General features: G+C 41.9%; 1 protein-coding gene across 1 annotated transcript in view; it reads left to right on the top strand.

Annotated features, from left to right (window-relative positions):
- BRINP1 (BMP/retinoic acid inducible neural specific 1) overlaps positions 1-13,397 on the top strand; it is a 179,284-nt gene that overhangs the window by 124,118 nt on the left and 41,769 nt on the right. Inside the window, exon 5 of the mRNA XM_024762613.1 lies at positions 2,239-2,344. Within this exon, the coding sequence (XP_024618381.1) occupies positions 2,239-2,344 (106 nt within the window). The remainder of the gene's footprint in view (positions 1-2,238; positions 2,345-13,397) is intronic.

The following is a 13,397-nucleotide window of genomic DNA, read 5'->3' as shown; positions in this document are numbered from 1 at the left end:
ATCTGTGCTGGCCAAGACGGGAGCCACTAGTCATATGGGGTTACGGAGCATGTGACATGTGGCTACTTAGACACTAAATTTGTAAGGTGTTTTTTTTTTTTAATTTATTTAAGTTTAAATAGCCACATTGGTAAGAACAGCTGTGGAGACTTTCGGCTCAATGCCTTAGAGCATAGGTACTTAAAAAAATTCCACTTTAAATGCAGTAAATTCAAGGATTACCTTTATAAAGAGAATAAAGGAGGACATTTTTGGTAAAAAAGGATTAGTTCTTTGGAGGGTTTCAATGAAGCTTTTTTTGCATCTCAAAGTTTCTTAAACCAGATTATACCTGCATTTTACCTCGTTATTCAGTCTATTTTCTCTTCCTGAGCATCTTCCTTCTGAATAAAATGCAGACCTAGTCTTATATCAAGACTTTAAAAGGTATCTCTAGGGAAAAAGTGTGTGTGTGTGAAGGGATGAGGGGTTGCCGGGGAGTGTTGGTGGAAGTCAGGCAGATGAGTCAGAAACTGACCAAGGGAAGAGAAAAAATGTGGGAGGGGAGAGACTTGCTGAAGAGGGAGGGAGGAAGGGGAGAAATAAATCAGATCAACAAAGAGCCAGTTTATCCGAGAAGAATCGCCTATATTGGGGGGATTATGGTGTTAGGGACCTCAGCACAGAGAGATGGAGCTTGATGAAGCTATCGGAGTCTGAGTGAAGCAAAGGCCTGGTTTTCATTATCACCAAATGGTTCCCTCCCCGCGGGATGGGATGTGGAATTGAGATATTGAAGCTCTGTCAGAAGGTAATCCTCTTTTGTGCATCCCGGAAGTGCAGTGTGCCTCCTTACGAGGAATTTCTTAGAGAAATTGCACACAGGCCACTCAAGAAGCCATTCTTGCAATAGCACCATCCTCGACACTCAATCTGGCACTTGGATTTTTCTAGCCATTTCTTGACGCTACCTCAAGACCCAGCTGGCTAGAATTGGTCTCCCTGCCAGCTTTGTCTAAGATGAGCAGCTGACCCAGGTGGGGAAGTTTTGCCCATGGTTTCTCTTCCTGAGCATCTTTAGCAAGGTGGATTGGTAGTTTTGAATCTCATTTAACAGTAACGAGGTCATTATTCTGTACACAAAAAAGAATATATTATTTTTTAAAAGCAAAGCCTAATAAGCTTCCATTTTTGTGCTGTTTCCTAAGTGCTAGATACTTCAAAAATATGGTCCCTTTACCGTTAGGGTGGGTAACAGTATTACTGACATTGTGTAGATGCAGAAATTGAGGCTTAGGAAGAGGAGTTATTGATCCAAGGCTCTGCTGCTGGACAGGGGCAGAGCTGGCATTGGGAGATCTGTGTGACTATTTCCCAAGTCATCATTCCTGACAGCAGTCAGTGCCGTGTCCTTATAGCTGGATGCAAACCTCAAAACAAGCCTACAGGTGATTGTGTTATATAATGGAAAGTAAAGGCTAAAGACATGAAGAAACCACTTTACATACTAAACCATTCATATTTCAAGGTTGTCTTTTAGAGTAGCTGTTTCCCTCTTGTCCACCACCTCAGTTATTGTAAGACAGTTGGAGAAGCACACCACCAGAGGATTGGGGTGATCGTTCTGCAGTGGAGCTGACTGTGCTGTTTGCTAATTTTTTTTTTGAAAATGGGAATAATTTTATTGTTCTTGCCTAATGATAACGCATATGCACTCATCGATAATGCACGTTACAATTTATAGAGACTCCTGGTAATAAGATGTCAATTACTGAACATATGCCACGTGTCAGGCACTTACACCCATCAGGTTTAGTCTCACCACCTTCCTGGAAGGATTTACTAGCTTCAGATTGCAGGAGTTTACAGAAGTGTCTGCCTGAGGGCACACAGCAAATAAAGGGCGCAGCCAGGATCTAACACTGACTCTCCTAACTCCAAAGCCCATGCTTTTGAAATACACTATAGTGTTTCCACTTATTTTTAGTTCATATAATACTTGAAATGGCTTTGTGCAGTGAGAACCAAGGATAGAACGTGGGCGTCCTGGCTCCAGTCTGCTAGATTGCCCTGCTATCCCGTTGTCTGCTTGGCAACAGTCAGGCATGGTCCTTGACACAGGCAAGGGGCTCCAGAAGTGGCCGCTGGCTCAGGTCAGGCTTTCTCTGCTGCCTGAGCTCTGCTGGGGGCTGACTCTGCAGGATCTGTCCCAGACAAGGGCATCTGTCTCACATCTGTCGCCCTTGATGTCCACTCCAGGTCACAGAGACACGCACTGGGCCTCTGGGCTGTAACAGCTATGACAATCTGGACTCTGTGAGTTCCGTCCTTCTGCAAAGCACGGAGAGCAAACTGCACCTTCAAGGTAGGATGTCAGTGGAAATGATGGGAACAGAGAGGGGGAGGGGAGAGCAGCCTGGGGGAGGAGGGATGAGGGGGTATCAGGAGGCATGATGTGGAGGGAGAATGAAAACTAAGATGAAAGGCAGAGAAACCAACAAAAAATAAAAATATGCAAATTAAGACAGTTGTGATATGTCTTTTTAAAAATTTTAACATATATGGGACATTAAATTCATGGTTATTAATTAGTTTTCAGATATAAAGTATGGAAATGTGAGCTTTATCTGATTATTTTGATGAAAACGTCTAAACAGTGTTATTTATAGATGTTCCAGATCTAATATATATTAAAGTTTCATATCATAGCCTCTGAATTTCCTACATTATTGTGTTTGATTCTCAATATATTTTGGCAGATATTATTTGAATTCCAAGAACTATAGGGCATTTTATAGAATTTTTGGTTCTATGTCAACTTCTTTCTCCTTATTTGTTAATCATTAGTGGTCTGCAGTATATTCATATACCCATACGTATTTGTGTATGTGTGTGCGTGCTTTTAGCAGAGTTTACAAACGAGAACATTCAGTGCTGGCTGGAATACAGAAAGACGGATCCTCTTAGGCATGGCTAGTGAAATTGCAACAATTCTAAGGATTAATTTGTTGAAATACATACATATTTGTATTTGTTTATTATCTAGTATGTGTCAGGTACATGTTATGTGCTCCATATATACTCAAGACCTTGAAGAAAATAGACTCTTTAAAATAGTCATTTTATCCTGATGAATTCATCCTAAAGAGGAGAGGAGATTGTAGGGGGAAAAATGATAAAACTTTAAGTATAGATAGTGCTGTTTTAAAAAGCATAATTTATAATAGCAAAGAAAAAAACAATGTAAAGATTTCAATTTTCCACATGAGGAGACTAAATGAATTGTGTAGCATACAACATGATATTAGGCAGGTGCTGAAATGTTGTTTATAAAGAATTTTCAGGATACGTGAAAATGATTTACTATAATGTTAATTAAAAAGTGGATGGTTTCTGACTGAATGTATGGCATGATCTTAATGTAAAAGGATAAGGAAAAATAACATTGCAAGGAATTATGCGAGATGTTAAAAGAGGTTACTTCTGGATGATTAGGTTAGAGATGATTTATTTTAGTCTTCCAATTCCTTTTCTAACTTTTCTACAATGTTCGTGTATTAACTTTATAGTCATAAAAACTGTCATATGCTTTAACTTTGAGCGAACTAAGAATGTGACCTTTTAGAAAGGTATCTGATAAAGGTGATTCTGAATGTCAGTGGGAGGAAATTTGGGTTGAGATTGGCAGGTCGAGCTAAACAGAGCCTAATATGACTTTTATATTCTGGTTCCTTGGCAACTCTTTGATTCATGCTCCTGTTATAGAAGATGGTTGGAAAGTGGTACAGAGCAAGCTTGGTAGTGTCACTTGGGAGCAATGAATGAAAATCCATCAGGAAAATTCAGGCCAAGAGAGTGGTTTAGCATTAAAACAAAAGCCAACAAAACAAAACCTCAAGTACATGAAGAATAATCCTACACCCCTTTAGTAGACAAAAGAGTAGACAGATGAGTTTGGTAACGCCTGATAAGAAATGAATAAGGAAGACAGACCTACCTTGGGTGCACCAGGATTTTCAATATTAGCTCCTGTGATGCCTACAGTGAGCTTGTGGGATGAGAGCAGGGTTTGAATCCAGGAAGTACGGCTCCGGTCTGTGTCTGGTCACCCTGCTGTGCACGTAGGAGGTGAGTTATAATCAGAGTAAATTAGTTGGGATTAACAGGATCTCACTAGGAATTTATTAAGATCTTAGGGCCATTTAGAAGCTGATTTACAGTGAAGCTAAGGAAGCTTAAGATCCAGGGCTCCCTCACCTTCTAAGTCCCTAAATTTTCTCATTCTGCATATTCATGTTCACATGTAATTTTGAATTCCGTTTCTCAATAAGCACCTGTAGCCTAAGCCTCAGTCCTAAAACCCAGATCTGCCATTGGTCACATTGTTAGCAGTATGTTATTCACACAAAAGGAGGAGATGACAGCTTCGTTCTGTTCTAGATTGGTCAGAGCACACCTGGCGGATTGGGTCCAAGTGTGGGCAGCACATTTCAAGAGGGACATCAAGAAACTGAAGGAGAGTGTCTTATAATACATAACTGATGAAAGTGGACATAGAGCAGAAGGATGTGTCTGTGGACACCTAAAGGGCTGTCTTGCAGAAAAGTTAGTCAAATTCGATAATATGGATAAAATGGGGCAAACCTGATCTACATGTGGGAAACTACAAGGCTCCCAGGCTTAAACTAGATCTCAGTTTAAACTCAGTATAAAATAGATCTTCTAATGCACATTCATGTCCAAACCCGGAATGTCCTGCTGAAGCATGTCGTGACTCTCTTGTTACTAGGGTTATGTGTTGGCGACGTTTGGTAGGGATGTTACAGAAGCTATTTAATCATCGTTCCACCGTGTTGGTGATTGAGTCGATACTGATGCTTACGAAGATGCTGAATCGCCAGACCTTTATCGAGACTGACTACGTGCCACATTCAGTGCTGGATCCTGGGCCTATGAGCACACATCAGTTCAACTCGATTCAGCAAATATTTTTCAAGAACTCATGTTGTCATTGAGCTAGGCACAGAAAACAGTGGTGAACAAGACAGACATACTTTTTGCCTCAAGGAAATATACACTCTATCAAAAAAACATGGGTTTAGACGAATAATAATGTGCAATGAGTTTGGATGGAAAAAAATTGTGACGGTTCTTGATACCCAGTAGTATGGAGATTTCACCGACTAGAGAATCAGGGAAGTTTTCTTGATAAAAAGTTGCACAGAATGAGACCTGAAGAGTGGAGAAGGGGGCAGGGACATAGCTATGGAGCAGAGTCCTCGTGAATGGCATTCAAGGAAATTGAAAAGATCTTAAGAGATTAAAGCAGAGATATCAATGGTGAGAAAGGCAAAAGAACATGTCATATCCTAGAAGGCCTCTGTAGCACATTAATGAGTTGAATATTAATTTGAGAGTAATGGGAACCATAAAAGGGTTTTAAAAAACAAAGTAGCAGGAAGAGATTATTAATGTTTTGGAAGATCACTCTGGCTACTGTGTGGTCAATTAATTAGAGAGGAGTAGTTTGGAGGTTGGTGACCGGTTAGTTAAGGGCTACTGCAGTATTGAAGATGAGATGTCACAGACTGAAACCGTGGAAGCAACAGTTGGGATGGAGAGAAATAGACCAATTTTGGAGTTACTTAGGAGGTGTCACTACCAGGATTCAGTGAAAAGACCATGAAAGATTTAGGTATTTGAGTGAATGGAGAGTGGGAATATGATAGAGCCGACAGACAGGAAAATACATATGATTCAAGGTAGTGTGTAATATAGTAGAGCTAGTAAAAGTAATGCGTACTATTACAGAGATGTGGAAAAGGAGGTAATCCATTCTATCTGTCTAGGTAGAGGGATCATAGAAAGGAGGAAAAAATATTCTCCTGGTGGAAGGTAAAACAAAAAAACTTCTTAAATATAAGACAGAAGAATATCTCATGACTTTTGGGTAGGCTGATACTTATTCAGTAGCATCCATAAAGCACCAAGTAAAAGAAAAAGATTGATAAATTGGGCTACTTTAAAATTAAGAATTCCTGTTTATCAGAAGATGCTATTCATGGAATGAAAATGCAGGTTACAGAGTGGAAGGCAATATTGGTGATAAATGTATCTGACAAAGAACTCATGTGTAAAATATGTAAATAACCTCTAAAACCAATAAGAGAAAGGCAGGCAATCCGGAAAGACAAGAAAATGGGTAAAAGGGATGAACAGGCGCTTCGCAAACAAGAATATCAAAATGGCTAATAAATATTTGAAACGGTGATTACTAGTCCTCAGAAAATGTAAATTAAAACAGTGTCATAACACACCGATCAGTCTGGCTCAACTGAAAAATCTGACAGTATCAAGAAGTGACAATGTTGAACACTGGGAACTTACATGCATTGCTCCTGGGAGAATAAATTCGTACAATCACTTTGGAAAACTCTTTTTGGCAGCTTCTACTGAAAACTCAATATGTCCTCACCCTATGACCTAACAATTACAACTCCTAGGAATATGCCCAACAGAAATGTGACCTTTGTTCACCAAAAACCATGAATGTTCATAGAAGTTTTGTTCAAAATAGTCCCCCAAAGGGAAATAGCCCCAAATGCCCATCAACAAAAAAATGGGTAAATAATTTGTCATACATTCACATGATGGGCTACAATACAGAAATGAGAAAGAAGCAACTACCCTTTCATGCAAAAATATAGAAGAATCTCTTGAACGCAACATTAAGTTACAGAAGCCAGACACGAAAGAGGGAATGCTGTATGATTCCATTCTTACACAGCTCAGAAACAGTAAAACAAATACATTGCTTTAGAATTCCAAAGAGCGTTAACCTTTGTGGAGGAGGAATGGGGAAGTGACTGAAGAGAGATGAGAGAGGTTTCTGGAAGTCTTAGTAATGTTCTTTTTTTGTGTGTGTGGTAAGTGGGCCTCTCACTGTCGTGGCCTCTCCCGTTGCGGAGCACAGGTTCCGGACGCGCAGGCCCAGTGGCCATGGCTCACGGGCCCAGCCGCTCCACAGCATGTGGGATCTTCCCGGACCGGGGCACGAATCCATGTCCCCTGCATCGGCAGGCGGACTCTCAACCACTGCGCCACCAGGGAAGCCCAGTGTTCTGTTTCTTGATCACAGTAGCCACACATGGACATGTTTACTTTGTGAAAATTCATGCAGCTGTACACACAATTTATATGTGTACATTTCTGTGTATACAATATGCAGCTATTAAAAATTTATTTAATAACGTGCTCTATCTTGACATCCTCTGCAAAGAGAAGACATGAATAAAGCAGAGACAAATGATCAGGAGGTGATCCAGCCCAGCTAGAAGGGAAACTGCATGGACTGAGGGGTGGAGGAACCAGAAATAATAGATACTATTTATAGAACACTTCCTTGAATGCTAGGGACTGTGTTAATTTATTTTTATTATATTTACATTTATGTATTTGTTTTTATTTTAACTCTTATTTATTTGTTTTGTATAACTGGATTTATTACATTTTTAATCTTCATAGCATTCCTATAAGGAAGGCATAAATAACATCCCCATTTTGTAGGTGAGAAAACTGAGGCTGAGAGAGGTTTCTTAGTAAGTGATTGAGCCAGAATTTTAACCTGACTTCAGAGTTTCTCCTTCTCAAAACGGGTTGCTCTGTATTCCTCTATTCCCCTCCTAAAGCCTCTCTATGAGGCTGGCGTGAGATTCTGCAGAGGCTTATTTGGGTAGATTGAGGATGATATGAATGACAGCCTAATGACATTCATTTTGTGTTGTTTCATAAAAGGTTCACAAAACAGGGCAAAGGTGGAGGGAAATAGGAAACAGAAAGAGGAGGATTGGAGAAGGAGACTCAAAATGAGGAAGAAAGGATCATGGAAATGAGCAGAGGCTATTAGTAGTCAAAGCAGCAACCACTGAACTAAACTAGTTGTAATAATGCTAGTGGCATAATGATAACTTCTTATTTTTATCCTTCTTTCTCCAAGAAGCCCATTGAGTGTTTTACCGACATTGTCATATAATTTAATCTAGTATCCATCTGGTGAGATGGATGTACAGAGAGCAGACCTCTGCCTTTGTAGCTCACTGAAGTGGAAACAGATGCGGGGAAAATCTTTTGCTGAAATCTAGGGATAATCCAGAAATGTATTCATTCACACATTCACTTATTCATTTAGCAATATTTATTGAACATCACCTATATGTCAGACATCGTTTTAAGAGCGGGATGTAGAGACGTGAGTAAGCTAAGTCTCAATCATTTTGGAGTTTATATTTAGTGTGTGGGTGTTGGGGGAGCAGAAAGAAAGAAACAAGTAAAGAAAGAAATATATTTTCTTTACAATCAGAGAGATAGTGTGGGAATAGGTCATCTAGAAATTTGTAGACCGTGGAACAGACTTCAGATTTTACTCTGAATGAAATGAGAAGCCACTGGAAATTCAGGCAGTGGAGTAACTGGAGCTGACTTACATTTTACGTGAATTACTATGACTGTTATGTAGAAAAGAACTGTAGAGGGCAAGACCACATACACAGAAACCAGCTTGGAGGCTATAGTATTTATCAAGGTGGGAGAAAATGGCGGCCTGGACCATGACAGTGGCAATGAGGGTTGTAAGAAGTGATTGGATTGTGGATATATTTTTAAGTAGTGCTGACATTAGTTGGCAATGGACTGAGAAAATGCTTGTGAGAAAAAGGGAGAAGCTGAGGATGTTCCCAAAGTTTTGCCTGAGTGACAGCAATGATGGCATTGCCTTACTGCTGTGGTGAATACTGTGGGAGGGATCCGTTCAGATGGGCAATGAGGAATTGGGTTCGAACCTAGGTTTGAGAAGTCTCTTACATATACGATTGTCAATGATGAGTGGACATTTGGAAAGTCAGGGGAGAGAACAGAGATATAAATTAGCATAGCAATGATATTTAATGATATGAGATTGGACAAGATTACCTTGGGAGAGAGTGTAGATAGAGAAAAGAAGGAATCCAGTTATTGAGCCATGGGGAATTTAACATCGAAGAGTTGGGGTAAAGGCATACTAATGAGGAACAAGGAAAGGAAGCTAAGAAGTGGCCAGGGGTGCGGGTGGCAGTGTCGTGGGACGAGAGCCAAGAGAGTGTGGTATCCTGGAAACCAAGAGAAGAATGTTTTCCAAAGCAGAGGTTGTTGTCAACTGTGTCAAACGCCACTTACAGGATGAGTAAGATGAAGATGAGAACAGAGTAGTGGGCTTAGCAACATGGAGGTCATGGGTGACCCTAACAATGATGCTTCAATGGAATTATGGGAGTGGAAGCCTGAGTAGAGTGAGTTCAAGAGAAAATAAGAAGAGAGGAAGTGAAGGTAGGGGTTTGGCAAACTCTACGGAGGAATCTCGCAGTGAATGGCACAATAGCAGAAGGTGACATGGAGTGCGTGAGTTTTTCTTCTCTTTTAATACAGAAGCAACACAGAAGGTGACGTGGAGTGCGTGAGTTTTTCTTCTCTTTTAATATAGAACCAACAAAGCTTTTATATGCTGATGGGAGTTATTCTTCAGAGAGGGAAACATTGATTCTATGAGTAAGAGGGATTATTTTAGGGTCATAGTTGAGCAGGGAAGAGTGAATAGGATCTTGTATATGACTGGAATTATTTGCCTTAGATAAGAGCTCCTGCAAGTTCATACAGAGTGAAGGGAAGGAGAACCTATGGACCCATAGGTGGGGTGGGTACAATTCACAGTTGTGGTAATGGGACCATTTTCTTAAACTTTACTTCTGATCACTTTTCATAGGTGTGTTACAAGATTTTTCAGATTGTAATATCTCTGAAATTAGAATGTTTCTTAAACTGATGGTATGTCATAGTTTAATTGGCAGGTTATTTATTTTCTTAGTGTATGCAAAACAATGATACGTTTTACAAAAAATGGCATCTTAGATTCAATGACACGTAGTGTTTTTCTCAGTGAAAAAGGAGTGAAGTCACTAACCCACTCTCAGTTTCCAAAAGAGAAAAATGGACAAGAGTACAGTCAAGATCTTGAAAAGAGGGGATGCTGGGCAGTGAGGGGGTATGGGGTGCAAGACTCCAGGCATCATCTACAGTCTGCATCTCCAGAGAGGCCACCCAAGATTCTGCTGTGTTTTGAGAGCCTCCTCCTAATATTCACGTTCAAATGGCCCATTTCACTCGTTGATCTTAAATTATTTCTCCTCCTCTTTCTCCTTCTTCTTGCGTCCCTCCTCCTCCTCCTCCTCCTCACCCCTTCTTTACTTCCCTTGTGTCTCTTCTAGAAACCTCAGCTTCTTCCAGACCAGTCTCTATCTCCTATCACTCATGAACTCAGAATCTTTTCACGCCCCAAATGACTTCCCCTCTCTCTTTTATTGAGTTCAGTCCGTCTTTCCATACCCAGCACTAATATCCATCCCCTTATTAGAAGTCCTTCTTTCTTCACCCCTGTCATGGCTCACCTCCTCCCATCATCATTTCTCTCTTCCCTGGAGTGACTGTCAAACCAGCCTTCTTGATTCTGATCACTTCTGCTGATCCATCCCCATCGAAGCAGCCAGTGTGCTCTTCTTAAAATCAAATCAAATACTGTCACTTTCCTGCTTAAAACCCTTCACAGTCTCTGATATGGGTATAAGGAATAGACCCGGGCATGAGGCTATTCATAATCAAACTCTTGCCAATTTTCTTGGCTTTGTCGTATTCCGTCATCCAATACGTACTATATCCTTACTCCAGGCCTGTGGAATTTCTTACATTTTACTACAGGCATCTTTTTTTGTTTTCTATTGCTTCAAACTTTTGTACATCATCTCTCTAGTTTCCGGACTTGCACCTCTCCCAGGAAAACTTCTCTTAATGCTTCTGCCCTGGTTGTTAGACACCCTGCCCACCTTCTTCCCTAGGATTTGTCATGCAGTAGTATACTCACCCTGTTACTAACCTGACTCCCCAGCTGGAGTGTAAATTCCTCACTGGTAAGAGCCGTCGCGGTCTCTAGCATGATGTATAGGACCTGGCGCATGAAGAATGATCAGAAGATATTTGTTAAACGAATGGATAAATGAATGGATAAATAATTAAATGAATGAATCACCCAGCCCATAGTGAGCTCCTTTCTCTGAATTCTTACGATTCTCATTCTCCAGCATGCTGGATCCAGTTCAACCTAAGGATAGTGTCCCGAGGGCTTACTCTATACCAGGAGCCTTCTTGCATGGATAGCATTCTTCAAAGTGCATGTGCCTTTTCTGTTGCGTTGGATGTGTCCATATTTCAGGCAAGAGTCATGCCCCTTTACTCCTGCAAATGCCACCTCTTCTGAGAAGCCTCTTTGAGACCTCTTGTACAGCAGTTTTTAAAACTTCATCTTGCAACATGTTCTTTTGCATTTGGGTTTTACCTCTTCTGTTAGATTTGATGATTGGCCTCATTAAGGACGGGATTCTGCCAGCTTTGTGTTTCATTGTATTCAACAGAACGCTGTGGACATTGGGACTCAATATGTATTTGCTGAACTGAAATTTTGCATAGGATTGGCGTTACAGGGACAGGAGAAAGGGGAGAACTAGAAGGATGGGGGAAGGAGAGAAAGAGGAAGGGGAGAGGGAGAGGAAGGGAGGGAGGGGATAGAGGAGGAAATAGAGGAAAGGCAGAGGGAGGATGAGGAAGAGAAGTAGCATCAATAATCCCTTTCCTCCGTAGGCATTATAAATGGAGTGAAGATAGTGATTTTTTTTTTTTTTTGCGGTAAGCGGGCCTGTCCCTGCGGGGGCCTCTCCCGTTGCGGAGCACAGGCTTGGGACACGCAGGCTCAGTGGCCATGGCTCACGGGCCCAGCCGCTCCGCGGCATGTGGGATCTTCCCGGACCGGGGCACGAACCCGTGTCCCCTGCATCGGCAGGCGGACTCTCAACCACTGCGCCACCAGGGAAGCCCGAAGATAATGATTTTTAAAATCATCTTGCAACAAGTAATAGAGAGAGGGGAACAGAGTACTTGAACTGTTTAAAATGTACGTTATTTTGAGCTGTTACTCCTTCTTAGGCATATTGTGTTTATATCCATGAGCCAGTTTATCCCTCCCAGCAACTAAGAGATAGGGATCATGCTCCCCATTACATAGATGAAGAAACTGAGGCCCCAAGGGGTGAAGTCACTTTCCCAAGATCCCCCGGGTTTTGGTTCCTAGCCGCCTGGGATCCATGATTACTTTTCTCAGGGAGCCTTGAGTCAGCACAACACATTCTAGATGTGGGTAGAATGGGAATAAATCCCTGCCCAACTGCAGTAGTCGAGGAAGAGGGGAAGGAACGTCATCAGGCCTTCTTTTCATGAAGCCCTGTCACCCCACGTGGCCTGGTGACCCCAGTGGAAGGCGGAGTGATTGTTGCCAGAGCCTGCTCTAGTCAGCAGCTTCGGGCTGAATCCTCATTAAGAATTAGCCCGGGGTCACCGGCAACGGCTTGCGACTAAAGGCCCTTCTTGCCGATTAGCCGGGGCCTAGGAGGCACTGATGGGAATCCGTGTTTCCGTCTTCCTGTGGCGCTGTCTGTAAAGCCTGTTGAATAAAAGAGCAGCGCCTTCATGACAAATGGGATTGCTGACTTCCACCCTACTGCTTGACTCCAAGTATTGGTTTTACTTTATGAGCCAAGGGGCACCATGTTCTCTGCCTTGTGAGAAGTGAAGTTCCTCTTAAGAAGTGGATTGAAGATATCAATTAAAACTCAATCAGAGGGCTTCCCAGGTGGCGCAGTGGTTGAGAGTCCGCCTGCCGATGCAGGGGACACGGGTTGGTGCCCCGGTCCGGGAAGATCCCACATGCCGCGGAGCGGCTGGGCCCGTGAGCCATGGCTGCTGAGCCTGCGCATCTGGAGCCTGTGCTCCGCAACGGGAGAGGCCACAACAGTGAGAGGCCCGCGTACCGCAAAAAAAAAAAAAAAAAAAAAAGCGGAAAAAGAACTCAGAGGACAAATAGGGAGTGTACGAGAGCACATGTGATAGTGATAAGTCCTTGGACTAGTTAATTAAGTTTCTGAGCTTCTCTAGATCTTCTAATAAATGGGAATAAAAACACCACTGCCTCGGAGTCATGGTTCTGCATTTATTTGAAAAATATGTTGAAAGCACCTGACCTAAAACCCAAGAGGGCGGATACAAAATCATAGCTGTGATTTCCTGGATAGTTCTCTTGTGCCAGGTATAGAGCTCATTCCTTTATATTCGTCTCTCAGAAACCTCAACACAGACCCATTTTCCAGATTTGCAAATTGAGGCTCACAGAAGTTAGTAACGCTCTTGTAGCCAGCAGAGCAAGAATTTGAACACAGGTCCACTCAATGCCAGTGCTCTTAAAGTGTGTAGCATATTGTGTCTCAACCTGGAACATATAATCATGGTTT

Source organism: Neophocaena asiaeorientalis, unplaced genomic scaffold (genome assembly GCF_003031525.2).
Source record: "Neophocaena asiaeorientalis asiaeorientalis breed wild unplaced genomic scaffold, Neophocaena_asiaeorientalis_V1.1 scaffold78, whole genome shotgun sequence".
Classification (NCBI taxonomy): domain Eukaryota; kingdom Metazoa; phylum Chordata; class Mammalia; order Artiodactyla; family Phocoenidae; genus Neophocaena; species Neophocaena asiaeorientalis.
The sequence above is the reverse complement of the archived record's forward strand: the minus strand, read 5'-3'. Positions and strand labels throughout refer to the sequence as shown.